Source organism: Penicillium pulvis (genome assembly GCF_028828015.1).
Source record: "Penicillium pulvis strain IBT 33274 chromosome Unknown contig_5_segment0_segment0, whole genome shotgun sequence".
Lineage (NCBI taxonomy): Eukaryota > Fungi > Ascomycota > Eurotiomycetes > Eurotiales > Aspergillaceae > Penicillium > Penicillium pulvis.
Genome location: NW_026643078.1, coordinates 1,262,747 through 1,278,605, shown reverse-complemented (window position 1 = coordinate 1,278,605; position 15,859 = coordinate 1,262,747). Strand labels below are relative to the sequence as shown.

The following is a 15,859-nucleotide window of genomic DNA, read 5'->3' as shown; positions in this document are numbered from 1 at the left end:
AAACCCCGGGTGTGCTACCGGCAAATAAACATATTATGAGAATGATTAGAGCCACTGCCGATCCAAAGACACGCAATATCGGATGAAGATAAGCATGAGCCATCTGTAAACATCGCGGCCGCGAGAGACTCCGCTAGGTTCATAAATTGCAACCTTGAGGTTTGTTTCGTTCTAATATGTTTAGACTTTCAGAAGGAATCTTAGCATTCCACGGTAGATAATAACAATAAAAATGAAAACAAAAGTACATTTGCAGTATTCATGAATCTTAAACCTCACATTGTAACGCCGAAGCTCACATACTTCATTCATTTTTTCTTCGCTTAGCAAACCTCAAGGTCAACTTGCAAGGACAGAACAAGGGGTTAACAAAAGTTCCAAATGTTTTGTCTTCCGACATCCTGGTATTCAAAATGCCAGATCGACTTTTGAGGCTGTGTCATTGGATGATCTGTTCTGAGGGAATGTGCTAGCCAATCGTGGTAAAAGGAAGTCTTTTGTTGGAATGTGGATGGCACTTCCGAAGAGATCGAATGCAGGGGCCAGAAGCGATCTATTAAGGGATCCGCGATATCACACCATTTAAAATTGGGGTTTCAGAAAGGTATTCTCATAAACTATAGCTGGTATGCACAAAGTACAAAAATATGCAAGGGGAGCATATCCCCAGGGCCGAGGTAGAATACATACAATGCTCCTAGTAGTATCATGATGGGATAGAATACAATATCGCGTGAAAGACCTATGGATGTACGATACTTCATTATCATTCATCTTTCTAGCTTAACGAAATCTCAGTCCAGATCTGCTCTGACAATGAGAAAGGCCAGAATTCGGGCCTGACACGAGCTATTCCTAACCGTCGATATATTTTCTTCTCTTGATCAACGCACTCCAGCATCAATGCCGAAGAGCGACAAATGAGTAGGCACCATACACCAGAGTAAAGTTTCTGCTCATCTTCAACGTCAAATAAAGCGACAGCAATCGGCCGCTCATCATTCCTAGAGCTTCTGTCCACATCTAGATCAGAGTCCACTGATTCACGGGATTCCCTTCCAGGACCATCCCACACCAAAAACGGGTCAGAGCCTCCACGAGGCTTACCACTCGGCATGAGTCTGTATTGCCGTAAACCCTTGTGTCTAGAATCCGTCTTGCAAATCACAGCCGTGTAAATGAGTGGGGCACCGATCCGCAGCATTCCATCGCTGTTGACGATCTCTCCTGCCATATTCACCTGCAGCGACTCCATGCATGCCGTTGCAATTGGCGAGTCATGTTCCCTTGTATCATTATGTCGTGCCCAGAATGGGTGTTTCGTAGACCCATCCATGGCTGCCCAGGACCATGACGGGGCACAAGGATTGGCCGGTCTACTCATCCGCCATACTGCTGGTTTAATTGCAGAGGGGTAGATAGCTGTGTTTTTTGGTTCCCATATCAGACCCCAGGGTAGATCAGACTCCCAAAGGCCTGCTACGTATCGTCCTCCGATTTCTTTTTGAAGACGGTGAGCGACGCCGCTGACTGCGGGCAGTCGGTCGCTTGGGAAGGTGAGCACTCGGGTTGTATACCCGTCATCGAGGGCCGAATACCATGCTGATAGGAAATCCAATCGGCGATCAGGAGGGGGGATTGGTTGAATCAGTCTTTTACCTAAATAGTTGAGCCAGTTTCCAGGCCGTAAGAATGATGGTGTCGCAGAGGAACGGTATTTCACCTGGTTGGCGCGGAATCCGCATTCATATTGTATTCCCTCTCTGCATTGGAAGACAAGTTGATGTTCTCCATAGACTAGTAGTCGATTTGGTAGTATGGACTCTTGGAAGACCCAGGCTCTTTGTCGGGCTGATCCGCCAGGCATGCGATCTGGCGTGTATCCTCTCAGATAAATGTGGCTAGATTCGTCGTATCGAAGCTTGAAAGGGGTTGGAGAATTTCGGACTTTCAAGAAGCTCTCCTTGACAGTGGCGACATTTGCTGCCTGTAGAGTCATATAGGAGTTGCCGTAAATGTTTTGCATCTGGCCGATCTGTTGTTTCTTGATATCATCATCATCTTGAACGATGCAAAGGGCATCAACCCATACGTATTGTACACCGAGGCGCCGGGCTACACGTATGGCGTCCTGTATCGTGCTGGGTAATTTGTCATAGTCGATGGAGTCTTTCAGTTCTGCCATGTTTTCCTTCACGAGTTGCACTGGTTGGGGCCTTATACCCCACACATAGCTTAATGTGATATAACGCGCCATCTTCTTTCCATTTTCAACAAGCCGCAAGCTTGGTTTTGTCTCGTCGCTGCCATGAACTTCGATCACGAATCGAGGTAGCAATGCGTCCTCAGTAGGCTGACAAGAAGAATGACCGCGGGAGCAAGACTCAATCCATCCATTGATATTAGCAATGACCTGGTCCGACATAGGGTCAGGATCAATCTTTCTAAAAGGGACAGTTTTTGATATTGGCTCATCTGCATATGATAAGTTCTTTGATACAAAAAGGCACATGAGATCTGCGGAGCAACTCTTACCCGCGTCAACATAAATTGAATAATCAATGTTATACTGGGTTCCCCATGTACACTCCAAGATCAGACTTTGTTCTTCATTCACAGGTGGCGGTCGAATGGGTAGTGGTCCATTCCACTGCAGCGAGATGGGCTCTCCAGGATAGAGGTTCTTTTCCACTTCAAGGGAATCCCATTCTCTTCGTTTTTCGTTATAAAGATAACTACAAAGAGGGCAGCCATTTAGAGCGGACGACTTGAACTCTTGAAAATTGCCCCACATCTCATCGGATCCAAGAATGATATCCTTGATGGGGGGAATACGACTGCATGGGGAGCATAGCTTATCACGATCTTGAACAACGGCCATGATTATGGTAGAATGACCGATCTATTTGAGGTCGGTAATTACCAACGTACCGAATGTCTGCTGTTGGCAGCCAACAGGCAGCCAACAGTGGGTTTGTTTGGGCGTTTGGGGGCTGTTTGCCGCTGGGCAAACATTTAAGCGGGGAGACCAATCACAATACAGTTCCTGACCCACAAATCCACGGCCAATGAAAAGCACGGCCGACAAGACCCCATACGGCTCGGGGATTGAAATTTTAGATCAAAGAACTCGGCATTTAAAAATTTCTGATAATAACAGTGCAAAATCCATAATAATTGGTCAGTTTTTCAATATTGCCTTCGCGGACCGACATCCGGGACCAATTGTGGACGCCGGAGACCTAATCTCGGCGAATGGATTGGATCTTGCGCAAGAGAAACCTCGATGGCGTGACATAGTCTAACTCTACCTCCAGTTCAACGACCCCTGCAACACATCGAAGTTGCATTGCTCGGCCGAGAGATTGGAAGTCATCTTAATTGAGAGATCGTCAACTCTTGGGGCAGAATTATTCGTATATTCAAAATCCGAGCCTAAATCAGCATGGTTTTAGCTGTCAAAAGTGTGGCCGTTATCGGCGCCGGGCCATCTGGTGCTATTGCTGTTGATGCTTTGATGCAAGAGAAGGCATTTGATGTGGTCCGCGTGTTTGAGCGCCAGGAAAAGGCTGGCGGATGTTGGTTCGTCACCCCGCTGTACAAGGCAATAATTCATGTATGCTGACAGTATGACAGGGTCTCGAGAGATGATGAGCCTCCACGGCAACTCGACTTTGACGGGTTAGCAGCCCGTACTGCAGATGCTCCATTGAAGATTCCGGAGCAGCTGCCATGTCGAACCCCGGCAGTAACTCAGGATCGTTACACTGACTCCCCTGTCTACCCCGGACTGGAGACAAACGTGGATGCGGGGGTCATGTCTTACTCTCAAGAGCCGATCCCCACTATTCGGTCTCAGTGGTCGATTGACCGCCACGGTCCGGAGACGCCATTCCGGCATCATACTGTCATTCGGCAGTATATTGAGGACCTCTTAATTAAGAAAGGTCACGGTGGTCTTGTTGAATACAACACGACCGTTGAGCAGGCGATCAAAGATTCAAACACCCAGAAGTGGACCCTGACTTTGCGCCGTAGAGAGCTTCATAATGGAAGTCCGTCGGATTACTGGTGGACTGAGGTCTTCGATGCGGTGGTGGTCGCTTCTGGCCATTATGCAGTGCCATATATCCCTGCCATTCCCGGCTTGGAAGAGTTCGCAAAGGCATACCCCCGTAGTGTCGAACATACTAAGCACTACCGAGGACCGGAGACCTATCAAGGAAAGGTATGTAACATAGTGTCGCAATCCGACCTACTATCAAGTCAGTAAAGCCACTAACACCCGCGCAGAAAGTCATCACAGTCGGCGCATCAGTATCAGCCGCAGACACAGCAGTCAGTCTAATCGACAGCGCACAAACCCCAATCCTCGCCGTAGTCCGCGGCCGCTACAACGTCTACTTCGGCGACGAAGCCTTCAAACACCCAAAGATCCAACGCCGAGCCCCAATCTCACACATCACAACCCAAGACCGGACCGTGCATTTCGAAGACGGCACCTCCGTCAGCGACGTCGACCACATCATCTTCGGAACAGGCTTCACCTGGACACTGCCTTTCCTCCCACAGGTGTCAACACGCAGTAACCGTGTCCCAGATTTATACCAACATGTCTTCTACCGCCACGACCCCAGCCTCATCTTCATTGGAGCCGTCGGCGCAGGTCTGACCTTCAAGGTATTCGAGTGGCAGGCTGTTGCAGCAGCACGTATCCTTGCAGGCAGGGGCACGCTGCCTCCAGTAAGCGAGCAAGAGAATTGGGAGACGGACCGGATCGCGCAGAAAGGTGATGGGCCGGCATTTACGGTGGTCAATCCAGATTTCAGGGCGTATTTTGAAGGTCTGCGCCGAATTGCGGGGGAGCCCGGTGAAGGTGTGCCTGGTCGGCGTTTGCCACCGTTTGAGCAGAAATGGGTGGATGATTTTGATGCTGGACATGAGCGTAGGAAGAAGATGTGGAAGCGGGCTAATCGGGAGGCAAAACTCTAGACTACGCCGACATGCATGTGTATATAAACATTTGTTCTTTTGAATATATCCGATAGAGTATAGTAATGGTGTAAAATTTTCTTACTTGATAAGAGGGGAATATCGGCTTTGTGTATCACGAGGAAAACCAGTCCAATTAGTGATAATGATGTATCATATCATTCTGATTGAGAATTCGCACCACGTGCACCTCAGGCTCTATATCGAAATCAAGAACCGAACCTCGGAATGAAGCTGTCCAATTGGTTAGGTGCTTTTGTTGTGGCTTCAACCCATAAGCAGTAGCGCCTTGGCATTTCCCCTATACGGGAAGCGCGAGATGGAGCTGTAAGACCCTGAGCCTAACACAGGAACCCCACGGGCACTTATTTCTTATTTCCTCCTTAATTGATCCTTCAATTTAATCCAATTACCACATCCATTCTGTCGCTACTTGGCCCCTCCGAGCTCACCTACAACCTGCGAAAGCTTCAGCCGCTTTCTCTTTCCATGCCGATCTCCCCGAACAAAATCTCCGACCCACTCCAAGCTTGATCATCCGATCACATCCGATCGGCCTCGTCGTCTCAAGTGCAAGACCGACCAACATGGCCTCGATGGGCCCCGCAAACACAAAACAACCCTCAGAATGCTACCCATACCGCGACTTCGTACCCTCAATACCTGACGCACCAAAATTCTACGCGCAGGTCCCGCTTTACCAGACGCATAACCCGGATGATGATATGCATGTCCTTTTGCAGGAGTGCTGTCACTCAAAGGTGTGGCTTTTCTCGAATCCGGAGTCTTGTACGGCGATATGCACCTCCAATTCAGAGAAACAGGCAATTGATGTGACATATTGCCTGAATTCTAAAATTATTGCTTATGGAGGGGTTGTGAAGGACTCGGGGGTTGGATCGTTGGTTTCGGGGTCAATGAGTGCGTGGGCTGTGTTATTGGTTAGCGGATTGATGATTTCAGGGATGATACTGTAGCAGGGTAGGATCTGTTTTGTTTTTCGTTAAGATACCCTTTTGATATTTGGGATTTTGTTGTAATGGTGAACATGTAGAATATCAAATCTCCAAGGTTCGTTTGTTGGCACGATGCAATATCGCAGCCACAGATGCATACGCATTATAATCGAAGAGTAAGAGGTTCGGGCTAGTCATGTATAAGAACAAGAAGGTTGCTGGCAATCGTACCCATCGGCGTCTTGTACCCCGAGCGCAAGTGGCCAATCTGCTGGGTGAACAACTAATGATAAGGCCCTGTACTGTCTTCGCACCAAGATGCCGATCACCATGCCTTTCTGTAATAATGTTCACGACATCTGCAGGTTTGGCATCTTGCGTTTTCAAGCCTGTCCAGTCCTTAGCCCAAAATCCATACTTTTCGGGTATCATCACCCATACACATTTGTGGCCCCAATATACCATCGTGCCAACCAACGAACTTTGAAAAAGTTCACCTAGAGTTGGTAGACTTAATATTTTCATCCATGAGGCGACGAGAGAAATTTTGTTGCGAGTCATAAAGCCAGTTTGGCTTGACATGCATTGATTGGAACGACTAAATATGAAAGAGGTATTGGGATGGATGGGCCTTCGATGACTGTTTACCTGATCATCAAATCAGTGAGATAAATGTAGGGTGAGAGAGATGAAGAGAGGAAGAAAAAACAGCTTCAAACTAATTCCCAACATTTAGAAAGAAGCAAAAGATATGAATGAAAATATAAAGCGAAGCAAAAGTGGCAAACAAAAAAAGACCAAAAATATAGAACGACCACGGCCGGACTCGAACCGGCAATCTCCCGCTGTCACACACGTCTTTCAACGTTGCAATAGGAGGCGGATACCTTCACCATTAGGCCACGCGGCCAATTCATTATTCCGAAAACCGATTAGCGACCTACAACATGACCAGATTCATCCCTCCTGGTCTTCTCCAGATAACCTTCATGTGAGTGGGGCGGCTGGGGCCGCACACATGGGGTAGGTTACCCCGTCAGACAGCTCCACCTTAATCCCCAGCAAGAATCAATTAATAATAGGTTCACGGAGTTGCTCCGACAATGTCCGTTGCATGGCAGTTGCGGGGTCTATCCGTAGCACAGACAGCATTAGTCTTTTCAACCTTGGAAACACAGAGGCTTCTGTATGCATACAGACATTTCAACCGACCAAATCCAACGATCAAACACAGTCTTCGGCAAACGTACCATTGTATACGATTGCAAAAGTAATAATGGACTCCGTCAAAGACAAAGTCTATGTCATCACAGGCCTCGGTGGCATAGGCCTCGCAGTCGCAAAACAGCTTTATGCACTAGGCGCATCCCTCTCTCTAGCTGATCTCTCTGCAACGACCCTCGACACGGCAGTGCACACCCTCACCTCAGACACTAAGTCAGACAGACTTATGACCACCGTCCTCGATATCACCTCCGCAACAGCCGTGAAAGCCTGGGCCGGCGCAACAGTAGAGCGATTCGGACGCCTCGACGGCGCAGCTAATATGGCCGGTGCTATTGGGAAGAACCACGGTGTAGGCCGGTTCGTCGACATGGAAGATGATGAGTGGGATATGTTGGTGCGGGTGAATCTTTCTGGCATGATGTATTGTCTCCGAGCGGAGCTCAGAGCGATCATGGAGTCTGCGCCTGGTGGGAAGGGGAGTATTGTTAATGCGTCGAGTATTCAAGGTGTAAGGGGGTTCCCGTTGCATGCGGCATATTCGACGACTAAGCATGGGGTTGTGGGGTTGACGAGATCTGTTGCGAAGGAGGTTGGGCCTGAGATTCGGGTCAATGCTGTTGCGCCGTGAGTTGACCCTAAGCTGTTGATCTGTGGGGGGAATACTAATTTCTTTGGTCAGTGGATCTATCCAAACACCCCTTTTGGACCAGGCTGCTGTTATTCAAGGTGGTACTCATGTACCGCCTAGTGTTATTCCTCGTGTTGGAACTCCTGAAGAGGTAGCGCAGACGGTAGTGTTTCTGTTGAGTGATGCTGCGTCTTATACGACTGGACAAGTCTATAATGTTGATGGAGGATGGGACCCATGAAATGGTGATCGAATCATTCGAAGACAACAAAGCATATGTATGATAGTATTCTAATGCTCGTAAGTGACAGGTCCCATGGCTCAGACCCAACCAAACGCCATCTAAATGCTGGTGCAATCGCTGAAAAGAAGTCTATCCACAGTACAAAATGACAAGCTAGGGTATCTACTATAATCAAATGTACAGCCACAAACCTAATGGTTCCTGTTAGTAGGGTTTCAAGAATGCAAGGTGTTTGGAGGTAGCACATACTCATAGCCATCGTCAACGCAAACCCGCCTGGAGCAGAAATAACCGATCCCGCATTCGAGGTAGTAGCGTTGCCAATATCATTCCCTTCAATCACGACAGGCCACCCATCCTCATACTTGAGGTAATTCCAGCCCAAATGAGCATCCTATAGAAGTGATCAGCAACAGTCCACGCAAATAGATCCATCGAACTGGAAATGGTCAAAACTCACCTCATCAGTAAACCCAATAGTCGTGTTCAAATAATGATAATAAAGAATATCCGGCGTAGCCGTAGAATCGTTCCCAGGCAGGACCCCCAATCCACCAGGAGCATAAACAACACCGTGATTCGAAGCATAAATCACCGTTCCACCCCCATCAAGCAACTTGATCCCATCCTTATCCTCAAAAGGTCCACGAACGTTAGTCGACCTTCCAACCCTAATCTCATACTCCTTTCCACGGCCGGGAAACCCCTTATGAAACCGACAGCACTTTCCATGACTGAACCAAGCATAATAATACCCATCACGAAAACTCATCCAAGACCCCTCCTCGGGCCTCTGTTTCTGCTCGGGCAAGTACGTCAAATGCACAGCATCTGGATTCGTTGGATCCTTAAGGGAAAGTAAATCATCCGAAAGAGGCACCTGCCAAATATCCGTCCAGAAGCTACCGTAGTTCAGATAGCTCTGCCCGGTGCTGTTATCTGTGATGAATGATGCATCGATGGCGTTTGAGACGTTGAACGGATAGATATCTGAGCCATTACCATTGCCTGTATGGATAATCGCGCCGTGATCTGTCCAGTCTTGGCTTTTGCCCAAAGATGTTGTTGTCGCGACTCCGATTGCGCTGCTCCGGGACCCGTGCTCGCTTAGTGTGTAGTAGCAGTAGAATGTACCATTTGCGTGAATTGTTGTCGGAGCCCAAGGTCGGGTCCGGTTTTGTGTGTGGATTACCGACGGGCCGGAGAGGACTGTGCCTACATCGTCCCAGGGTCCGGAGAGATTTTGCGCGCGGTGAACTAGAATGCCTACTCCGCCTTGGAAGAGGTAGTACCAATCTTCCCAAAGGAGGATGTTGGGGTCGTGAGCGGCTATGTGGCCTATATTTGGCAGTGGAATTCTGTCTGTTGTGTCGTAGACCTGGGAAACTGCGTGTGCTGGTTGTGATGATGGAGTCGCCGCCACTAGCGGAGTAAGCAGCAGGCTTAGACTGGTAAGCAGCCAGGTGCTGTGCATAGTGGTTTTTGGAAATATTTTATTGCGCCGCGAAAGGCTTTGTCGCGCTTTTTCCACTTTTGCTTTTCGAGTCGTAATATGTACAATGCTCGCGTTGTGATGATTGTTTGGTTGATAGAGCGATTTAACACTGCGCTAAGCGCAAAGAATTGTGTAGGCTTTTGGCCGTGGAAGAAGGTGTCAAGTGTTATCGGGGCGACGAGCGCATGCTGCGCTTTTGTTACAGCAGTCAAGAAGCAAAGCGCTTAACGAAAGATAAATGGGGAGACAAGAATTGAAGTAAGTAGTAAAAACAAGTAAAAGTGAAAAACGTCAGGGAGGGCACATGGCATTAAGTAAGGGCCTAAAAGGAAAAAACCAAGAAAAAAACACAGCCATCTAGCCTTGTCTAGAGCCTTTCAATTGTTCCAATCCACAGGGTCCCGCCCGCGTCGATCGAGGCTAAACAGAAGCCAAGCGTTTTAGGGGCAGAAAGTCTGTCCTGTTAGGCTGCCAGTTTTGGGGGCCTGTACAGGCCCAGTACTTCCTTAGCTATGCATCATAGTTGTGAATGCCAAGTACCGCTAAGGTACTGTCCCGTGTTTACCCCACCAAGGGTCTCCTAAATTGGTGGCAGTGAGCACAGCCTGTCACAGGCCTCGGTCGCATCACGCAGGGGCATTGAAGTGGCCAGTGGTGATTGGGCCGATTGTAGCGATTGGGTTTGAAGAGTTCTGACTTGCTCATCCTTATCCCCTTTTCATTATTCACGGAGAAAATCTCGTTATCTCTCCGCGGTCGCTGAATTAATTAAAGATTTGATAGCTTTTTTTTTTGCCGGTCTTACTTCACGGCTTTTGAACTCGCTTGCGTTACATCAGGCTTCCATATTCACGGCTCCACATTGGCGCCAAAAGTACCGTGATAAGCCTTGTCTCCACCCGACATAATCTTCAACCGCAAGGCTCTCGCTATAATTATTCCACAAACTAGTGATCCTAGTGTATGATTTTCCTGGGCCTGATCGCAGTCACTATGGAGATTTGCAACTTTCTTTGCCCTTGCAGCCTTGCAGGTTGATCTGATCGTCACTCCGATCATCATGATCTCACTGTGGAACCATGGCCCGAGAGCTCCCCCTGATCGTGTTTTAAGGCATGACCATGACGAACCATGACGAGAGATCTTCACGAGCTTGGAAACCTAGCAATGATTCACTCAATTATCATCGAATGCGAGATTGACTTGGAACATAATAAATGGGATATAAATTGATAAGCAAATACAGATCCACCCAAATCGTCATTATCGTACACTGCACCACGTTACATCGCCATTCCGGTCAGATCATCCCAATCGAACACATCCAAAAAGGGATCAAAGTCTCCAGGAGGCTATTGGGAAGAAATTCAAATTAGTATTAAGAACTCCGATCCGCAGAAAATGATCGACTTACCGTAACGCCAAGGTTGGGCGGTGGAAGGATGCCATTGAAATCCGAGGTCATGGCCGGTGGCATGCCGGGAGTTGCGAGGAAGGCGACTACCTGGTTGTCCTTGAAGTTACCCATACCCGGAGACCCAAGATGCTCGCAGGTCGCGTGTCGTTGAAATAGCGTTTGGGCGAACGACAGAACTCGCTCCACGACTTGCTGCTTATACATCATCGCTTGGGCCGGCCAAAGCTTCGCCTTCACTAATGCGCCGATTGTCGATAGGAAGAAATAGTCCTTGGCACCCTTGACCACCAACAGGAACCGTACTTCTAGGGCGATGAGAGCGGCCTCGACGAGCGACATGAGAGAGTCGGGGAAGCCTGGTAAGCTGCCGAGTTGGAAGGTGGAGGATGAGGAGTAGGCGGCACTAGCTAAAGGAAATATCAGTACCGCGATACATCGGATGTAAATATAGGTCCATTGAGGGGGGTCTTACCAACGGGAGAATTCAAGGAGTGCAACACTTGGCAGATGGAAATAAATGCGTGAAGCGTCCATTCTCCAAGAACGCATAGTGATAATAAGGGCGAGGTCTCGTGCAGTCGACGTTGCGTGGACAAGATCATCATGGCTGCATCCAACCGCGACCGCGCAGATGGAGCAAATAGTGGCTCGTGACGGGCCTCGATGGCAAAAGGTGTGTGAACAGAGAGCAGGCTATGCGCCAGCTTGGTCTCAATCGAGGCCTTCCACAAAATCACCTTTTGCTGCGTGACAGGGTCGCTGGCTTCAGCCAAATACCATGTGGGGATCTGGGAGAAGTGTCGTGTCAACTCCCAATCGAGGCGTTGGATTTCTTCGTATCGACAGCTGAGTCTCGGTGAATGCATGAGTGAACACGCTTTCAGGCGAACAGGAAGGGACTGGCCAAGTGCAGTTTGATAAGAACAATCAGTAGCATCGCTGAGAGGATGCTCCTCCGGGGCTTCGATGGTAGTTTCATGGAGCTCATCATCATTGATGTTCAATGGAGGAAGGGTGTCATAGTCAGAAGCCTGAACGGTTGGCGGCATACCGCGGTCAATAGCGACCTGAAGATCCAGCTCCACGATCGTCATCCAGACGCGCCGGCGCATCTCTTTGTTGAAGGTAGATATACGGGCATACTTGCTCGGATCGCGGTGGTACCCTGACATCATGGCCGACTTGACCATCTGGCTGGTGGCTAGCCACGCCTGACTGCGTTTCATGCCGAATGAGTTTTGTGCGGTTATCAGCAAGATGTATAACCGTAGAGTATTAATCTCAGGTCGCTTGATACGAGCATTGACAATCCATTTCTCGGCATGCAAAACCCACACCACGGCGGTATAGCATTTAAGAGGCGTCGAAGATTTCTCCTGGAGACTGGCCACATCGGCAAAATTCCACGCACATGCAAGGATCAACAGGAGTTGAGCGACAAATGCAGCGGAATGAATGGATGGGTTGTCGTAGCTAGCCCAAAACTCCTCGACATCTCGAAGGAAAGTCGGGACGTGAATGATCCGTTGTGTCGATTCGATGTAGGTCAGGTACAGACTGATGAGCTCATCGGCGACAGCTTTTTTTGGGAGTAAGGAGATCAAAGATACTGTAGTTGGGTCCGGGAATGGCTCATTGAGTGGTCGTCTCTTCCATAGTCCTCGCTTGACTCGTTCCAGATCCGGGCGAACCCGCGACAAAATCGGGTTCGACAGACGAATTTCCTCTGCGAAAGACCTGATGTCAGAGAACTAGAGAACCTTGTCAGTAATTAAAGGGCATCGTGATTGTAAACTCAATTGACAGGTGTCAAGACTACATACCTGTGCCACCAAATTGGCATAGATTCCCGAGCCACTGAAGCGAGTTTTGGTCTCGCGACCCCTCATCATAATACGAGGCTGAAGGTCCAACTGATGGGACGGAGTCAGGGAATTATCGGAACCAATTCCATTGAAATTCTCACTGTCAACCTGCGACGAAGAGGCCGCCTCGAGTTCAGGCAGCACACGTTTTGGGCGTTGCAGGAGGCCCGTATTCACATAAGGTTCCTGATTAACCGCAGCTTTAGGCGCTCCGAGAACAGTTTCCAAGAAACAGTCTCGGCGCTCCCTACCATGATGTTTGCGAGGATGGCGTGGGCCATCAGAGGGCGTTGGGCCCGAGTCGGGCAGGGTTGTCGAAACGAGTGCTTCCGACCGAATCGACGGCGCCCCTAAACCCGAGTCCGGGGGCGTCTGGAGATTCTGATCTGTCTGGGGCATTCCTAGAGTGGATCCTCGGTCCGAAGCAAATGCAGTGGTTGATACTGTGGTGGGCTGCTGCCATAAGAAGCCATCTTCGTAGGTGCACTTGGTGGGCGCTCTGCTCTTCAGACAGCGACCACAGGTGGGATACTCCCGGTCGCAACGCAATTTGCGACTGCGGCATTGGGTGCATGCCATGGTGCGACGGCGCCTTTTGCGCGGCCGGTCTGGCTGTGCACCAAAGTCATGTACTTCTTCCATTCTGGGCTATTGAATGGTGATTGCACAGATAAAAAGCACCCCCAGACACTTCACTTGAAGAGTTAGAGGGATGACTTGCTCCGGCTTACGTGGTAAGGCCCACCCTAGCAGTTACCCGATGCGGTAAGTGTGTCCGACCACGCTAACGCGGCCAGAGAATGACTTGGCCTCTTGATTGTGTACATCAGTGGATACATCGGAACACGGAGATTGATATGTTTCTATTAACATCAGTAGCATGTTTGCAAGCCTTGACCCAAGAAAGTTCTGCCAGGGCAAGACGAGATTACCTGATGTTGCAAGTGGTGCGCCGGTCTGATTACCTAAAGGGGGAGAGGGATGGTTTTCTTTCCTTTTTATTTCAGATGTTCAACCAGTTGGAGTAAGACTCAGGATCTAGTTGCCTTGATAGCAAGCCCCATTAGCCACCAGATCATCTTGGCAGTCCACTTTCGAGTGAGCCCCATTGCACGCAAGATCTTATAACGCAGTCGAGGTCACGTGACTAACGCGAGTGCGCTCCCTCGTGAAAATAAACAATTCTTTATTCTCCGGGGTGTCCTTTCTCGTACCCACTATTTGTGATCCTATTCCTTATTCCAATAATCATCATAGGAGAAGCTTTTGGAAACTTTCCTTTCTCAAGGAATGGAAATAAGGCAAACTGATTTGACTATGTTTACTTATCTGACTGTAAAGTTATATCCCCAGGATTATACTGCAGGTGGGGAGGAAAAAGACAGTAGCACGTAAATCTTGAGCAAATGATTGGCGCGGACACTCAGTTTGTCCTTCGGGTCATGTAATAGGGATCAATTCGGAGTTGCGTCGGGCTTAACGGTTCGGAGCGAACGCGCTCGGAGATACTCAAAGGACTTAGAGAATATAACTACACTGTAGGCAACAATAACGATCAACAGATTTCTCTCGCTTTACTTATTCTCTTGAACCCTACGCCCATATCACAAACTCACTCTTACCTTCTGTTCATCTTACCAATCCCATCACTATGTTGAAATCAATTCTGTCCTTTGGTCGCACACCGGAGTATCTGTTTCCCAAAGTGGATCCCGCGCAGGATGGCCCCGACTGCTTGAAAGACTGCGCAGATTGCACTATCGAGTACCCTTCAAAAGTGAAGATCGAAACTTTGAGACCTCTTTACGGCCAGATCAAAGAAGTTCAGGCCCATGTCCTCGTGGCGACAGGCCGATCTGACTGGAAGGAGAAGGTCGGGCAAGAACATGGATCCCTCATGGAGGCATTTGACCAGTCATCGGCAAAATCTAAACTAGGCGTACGTGATACTCGATCATCTCAAAAGTACTAAAGCTAATATTTCTCAGCGCATTATGGTCTCCGCTTCCAATCTGACAACCCCAGATCACTCGGGAGAGCAAGACCCAACAAACCCCACTACAGTGCTCATCCTGCCATCATTCACCTTTGTGGACTCTGTATCCCAAGCAGACGTACCCGATTTAGTTCATCGATTTATCGATAATCCCACCGATGAAAAGAATGGATCCAGTGCCGTTTCGGCATCCGGAATGACCGCCCGCCCATGTGAACTAGACTACGTGATCTTACTATGTTCGCACCGCCGACGAGATGCGCGCTGTGGAATCACAGCTCCTCTTATCAAGCGTGAACTTGAGCGTCACCTTCGTCCTCTTGGGCTGGACCGCGATGCTGATGACTCGCGACCGGGTGGTGCAGGGATCTTCTTCGTCTCCCATGTTGGGGGCCACAAGTTTTCAGCCAATGTGCTTGTTTACCGTAAGAAAGATCAGCAGATGATTTGGCTGGCGCGGGTACGGCCTGAGCATTGCGAAGGTCTGGTGAAGTACACTTTGCTTCAAGGCAAGGTAGTTCATCCTGAGTCTCAGCTGCGGGGTGGATTTGACCGTGTGCGGGGATTGACGAGTTGGTGAGGGTGAAATTACCAAATTACTTTTTCTGTCTGCTGGTGTTTTATCGGCTTTCCAGCGAGGAAAGCTAAAGCTGAAAAGCCAACTATGGCTTAATACCCACGAGATTTTCTTAATGCATATTGTTAGATCGGATTTGATGGGATTTTATTGCGTGATTGCACGTACAAGAGTACGAGATGTACTTTAGATTGGCGGCTACAAAAAGGGTTAACTACACATTTCCTTGCCCCAGTGTTATTTACCTAGCCACATTATTTCTCGGATTCAATTAAATTAGTCACAAGTCAGCACCTTATTTTGGAGAGTCTACTCAGGATTTAACATGGGTGCTTCTCTTAAGGCAGCATGGGTCAGTGGAGGCCCAGACAGAAAGGAAAAAAGAAACATGTTCAAAATGAGGTTGAAGGTGCCCAAAACTTCCCAAGGTCCAAAATTTATGTCATAGTGAAGGATTGCCTC

The 15,859-nt window shown here is 48.7% G+C and overlaps 6 protein-coding genes across 6 annotated transcripts; 3 read left to right on the top strand and 3 right to left on the bottom strand.

Moving 5' to 3' along the window:
* Positions 1-778: 778 nt before the first annotated feature.
* N7503_007062 (HET domain-containing protein) lies at positions 779-2,425 on the bottom strand (the record flags this gene model as incomplete). Its single annotated transcript, XM_057066609.1, has 1 exon — positions 779-2,425. The coding sequence occupies one exon, from the start codon at positions 2,423-2,425 to the stop codon at positions 779-781; it is 1,647 nt and encodes a 548-aa protein (XP_056920290.1).
* Positions 2,426-3,445: 1,020 nt separating this feature from the next.
* On the top strand, positions 3,446-4,992 carry N7503_007061 (uncharacterized protein; the record flags this gene model as incomplete). Its single annotated transcript, XM_057066608.1, has 3 exons — positions 3,446-3,582; positions 3,637-4,228; positions 4,294-4,992. The coding sequence occupies 3 exons, from the start codon at positions 3,446-3,448 to the stop codon at positions 4,990-4,992; spliced, it is 1,428 nt and encodes a 475-aa protein (XP_056920289.1).
* A 2,232-nt stretch (positions 4,993-7,224) lies between these two features.
* Positions 7,225-8,044, top strand: N7503_007060 (SDR family NAD(P)-dependent oxidoreductase; the record flags this gene model as incomplete). Its single annotated transcript, XM_057066607.1, has 2 exons — positions 7,225-7,799; positions 7,855-8,044. The coding sequence occupies 2 exons, from the start codon at positions 7,225-7,227 to the stop codon at positions 8,042-8,044; spliced, it is 765 nt and encodes a 254-aa protein (XP_056920288.1).
* A 174-nt stretch (positions 8,045-8,218) lies between these two features.
* N7503_007059 (uncharacterized protein) lies at positions 8,219-9,521 on the bottom strand (the record flags this gene model as incomplete). Its single annotated transcript, XM_057066606.1, has 3 exons — positions 8,219-8,238; positions 8,297-8,441; positions 8,508-9,521. The coding sequence occupies 3 exons, from the start codon at positions 9,519-9,521 to the stop codon at positions 8,219-8,221; spliced, it is 1,179 nt and encodes a 392-aa protein (XP_056920287.1).
* Positions 9,522-10,764: 1,243 nt separating this feature from the next.
* On the bottom strand, positions 10,765-13,466 carry N7503_007058 (putative C6 transcription factor; the record flags this gene model as incomplete). Its single annotated transcript, XM_057066605.1, has 4 exons — positions 10,765-10,894; positions 10,957-11,366; positions 11,432-12,710; positions 12,783-13,466. 4 exons carry the CDS (start codon positions 13,464-13,466, stop codon positions 10,826-10,828), a joined length of 2,442 nt encoding a protein of 813 aa, XP_056920286.1. The 3' UTR covers positions 10,765-10,825.
* A 1,009-nt stretch (positions 13,467-14,475) lies between these two features.
* On the top strand, positions 14,476-15,400 carry N7503_007057 (sucrase/ferredoxin-like domain-containing protein; the record flags this gene model as incomplete). Its single annotated transcript, XM_057066604.1, has 2 exons — positions 14,476-14,763; positions 14,813-15,400. The coding sequence occupies 2 exons, from the start codon at positions 14,476-14,478 to the stop codon at positions 15,398-15,400; spliced, it is 876 nt and encodes a 291-aa protein (XP_056920285.1).
* Between the last annotated feature and the right edge of the window lie 459 nt (positions 15,401-15,859).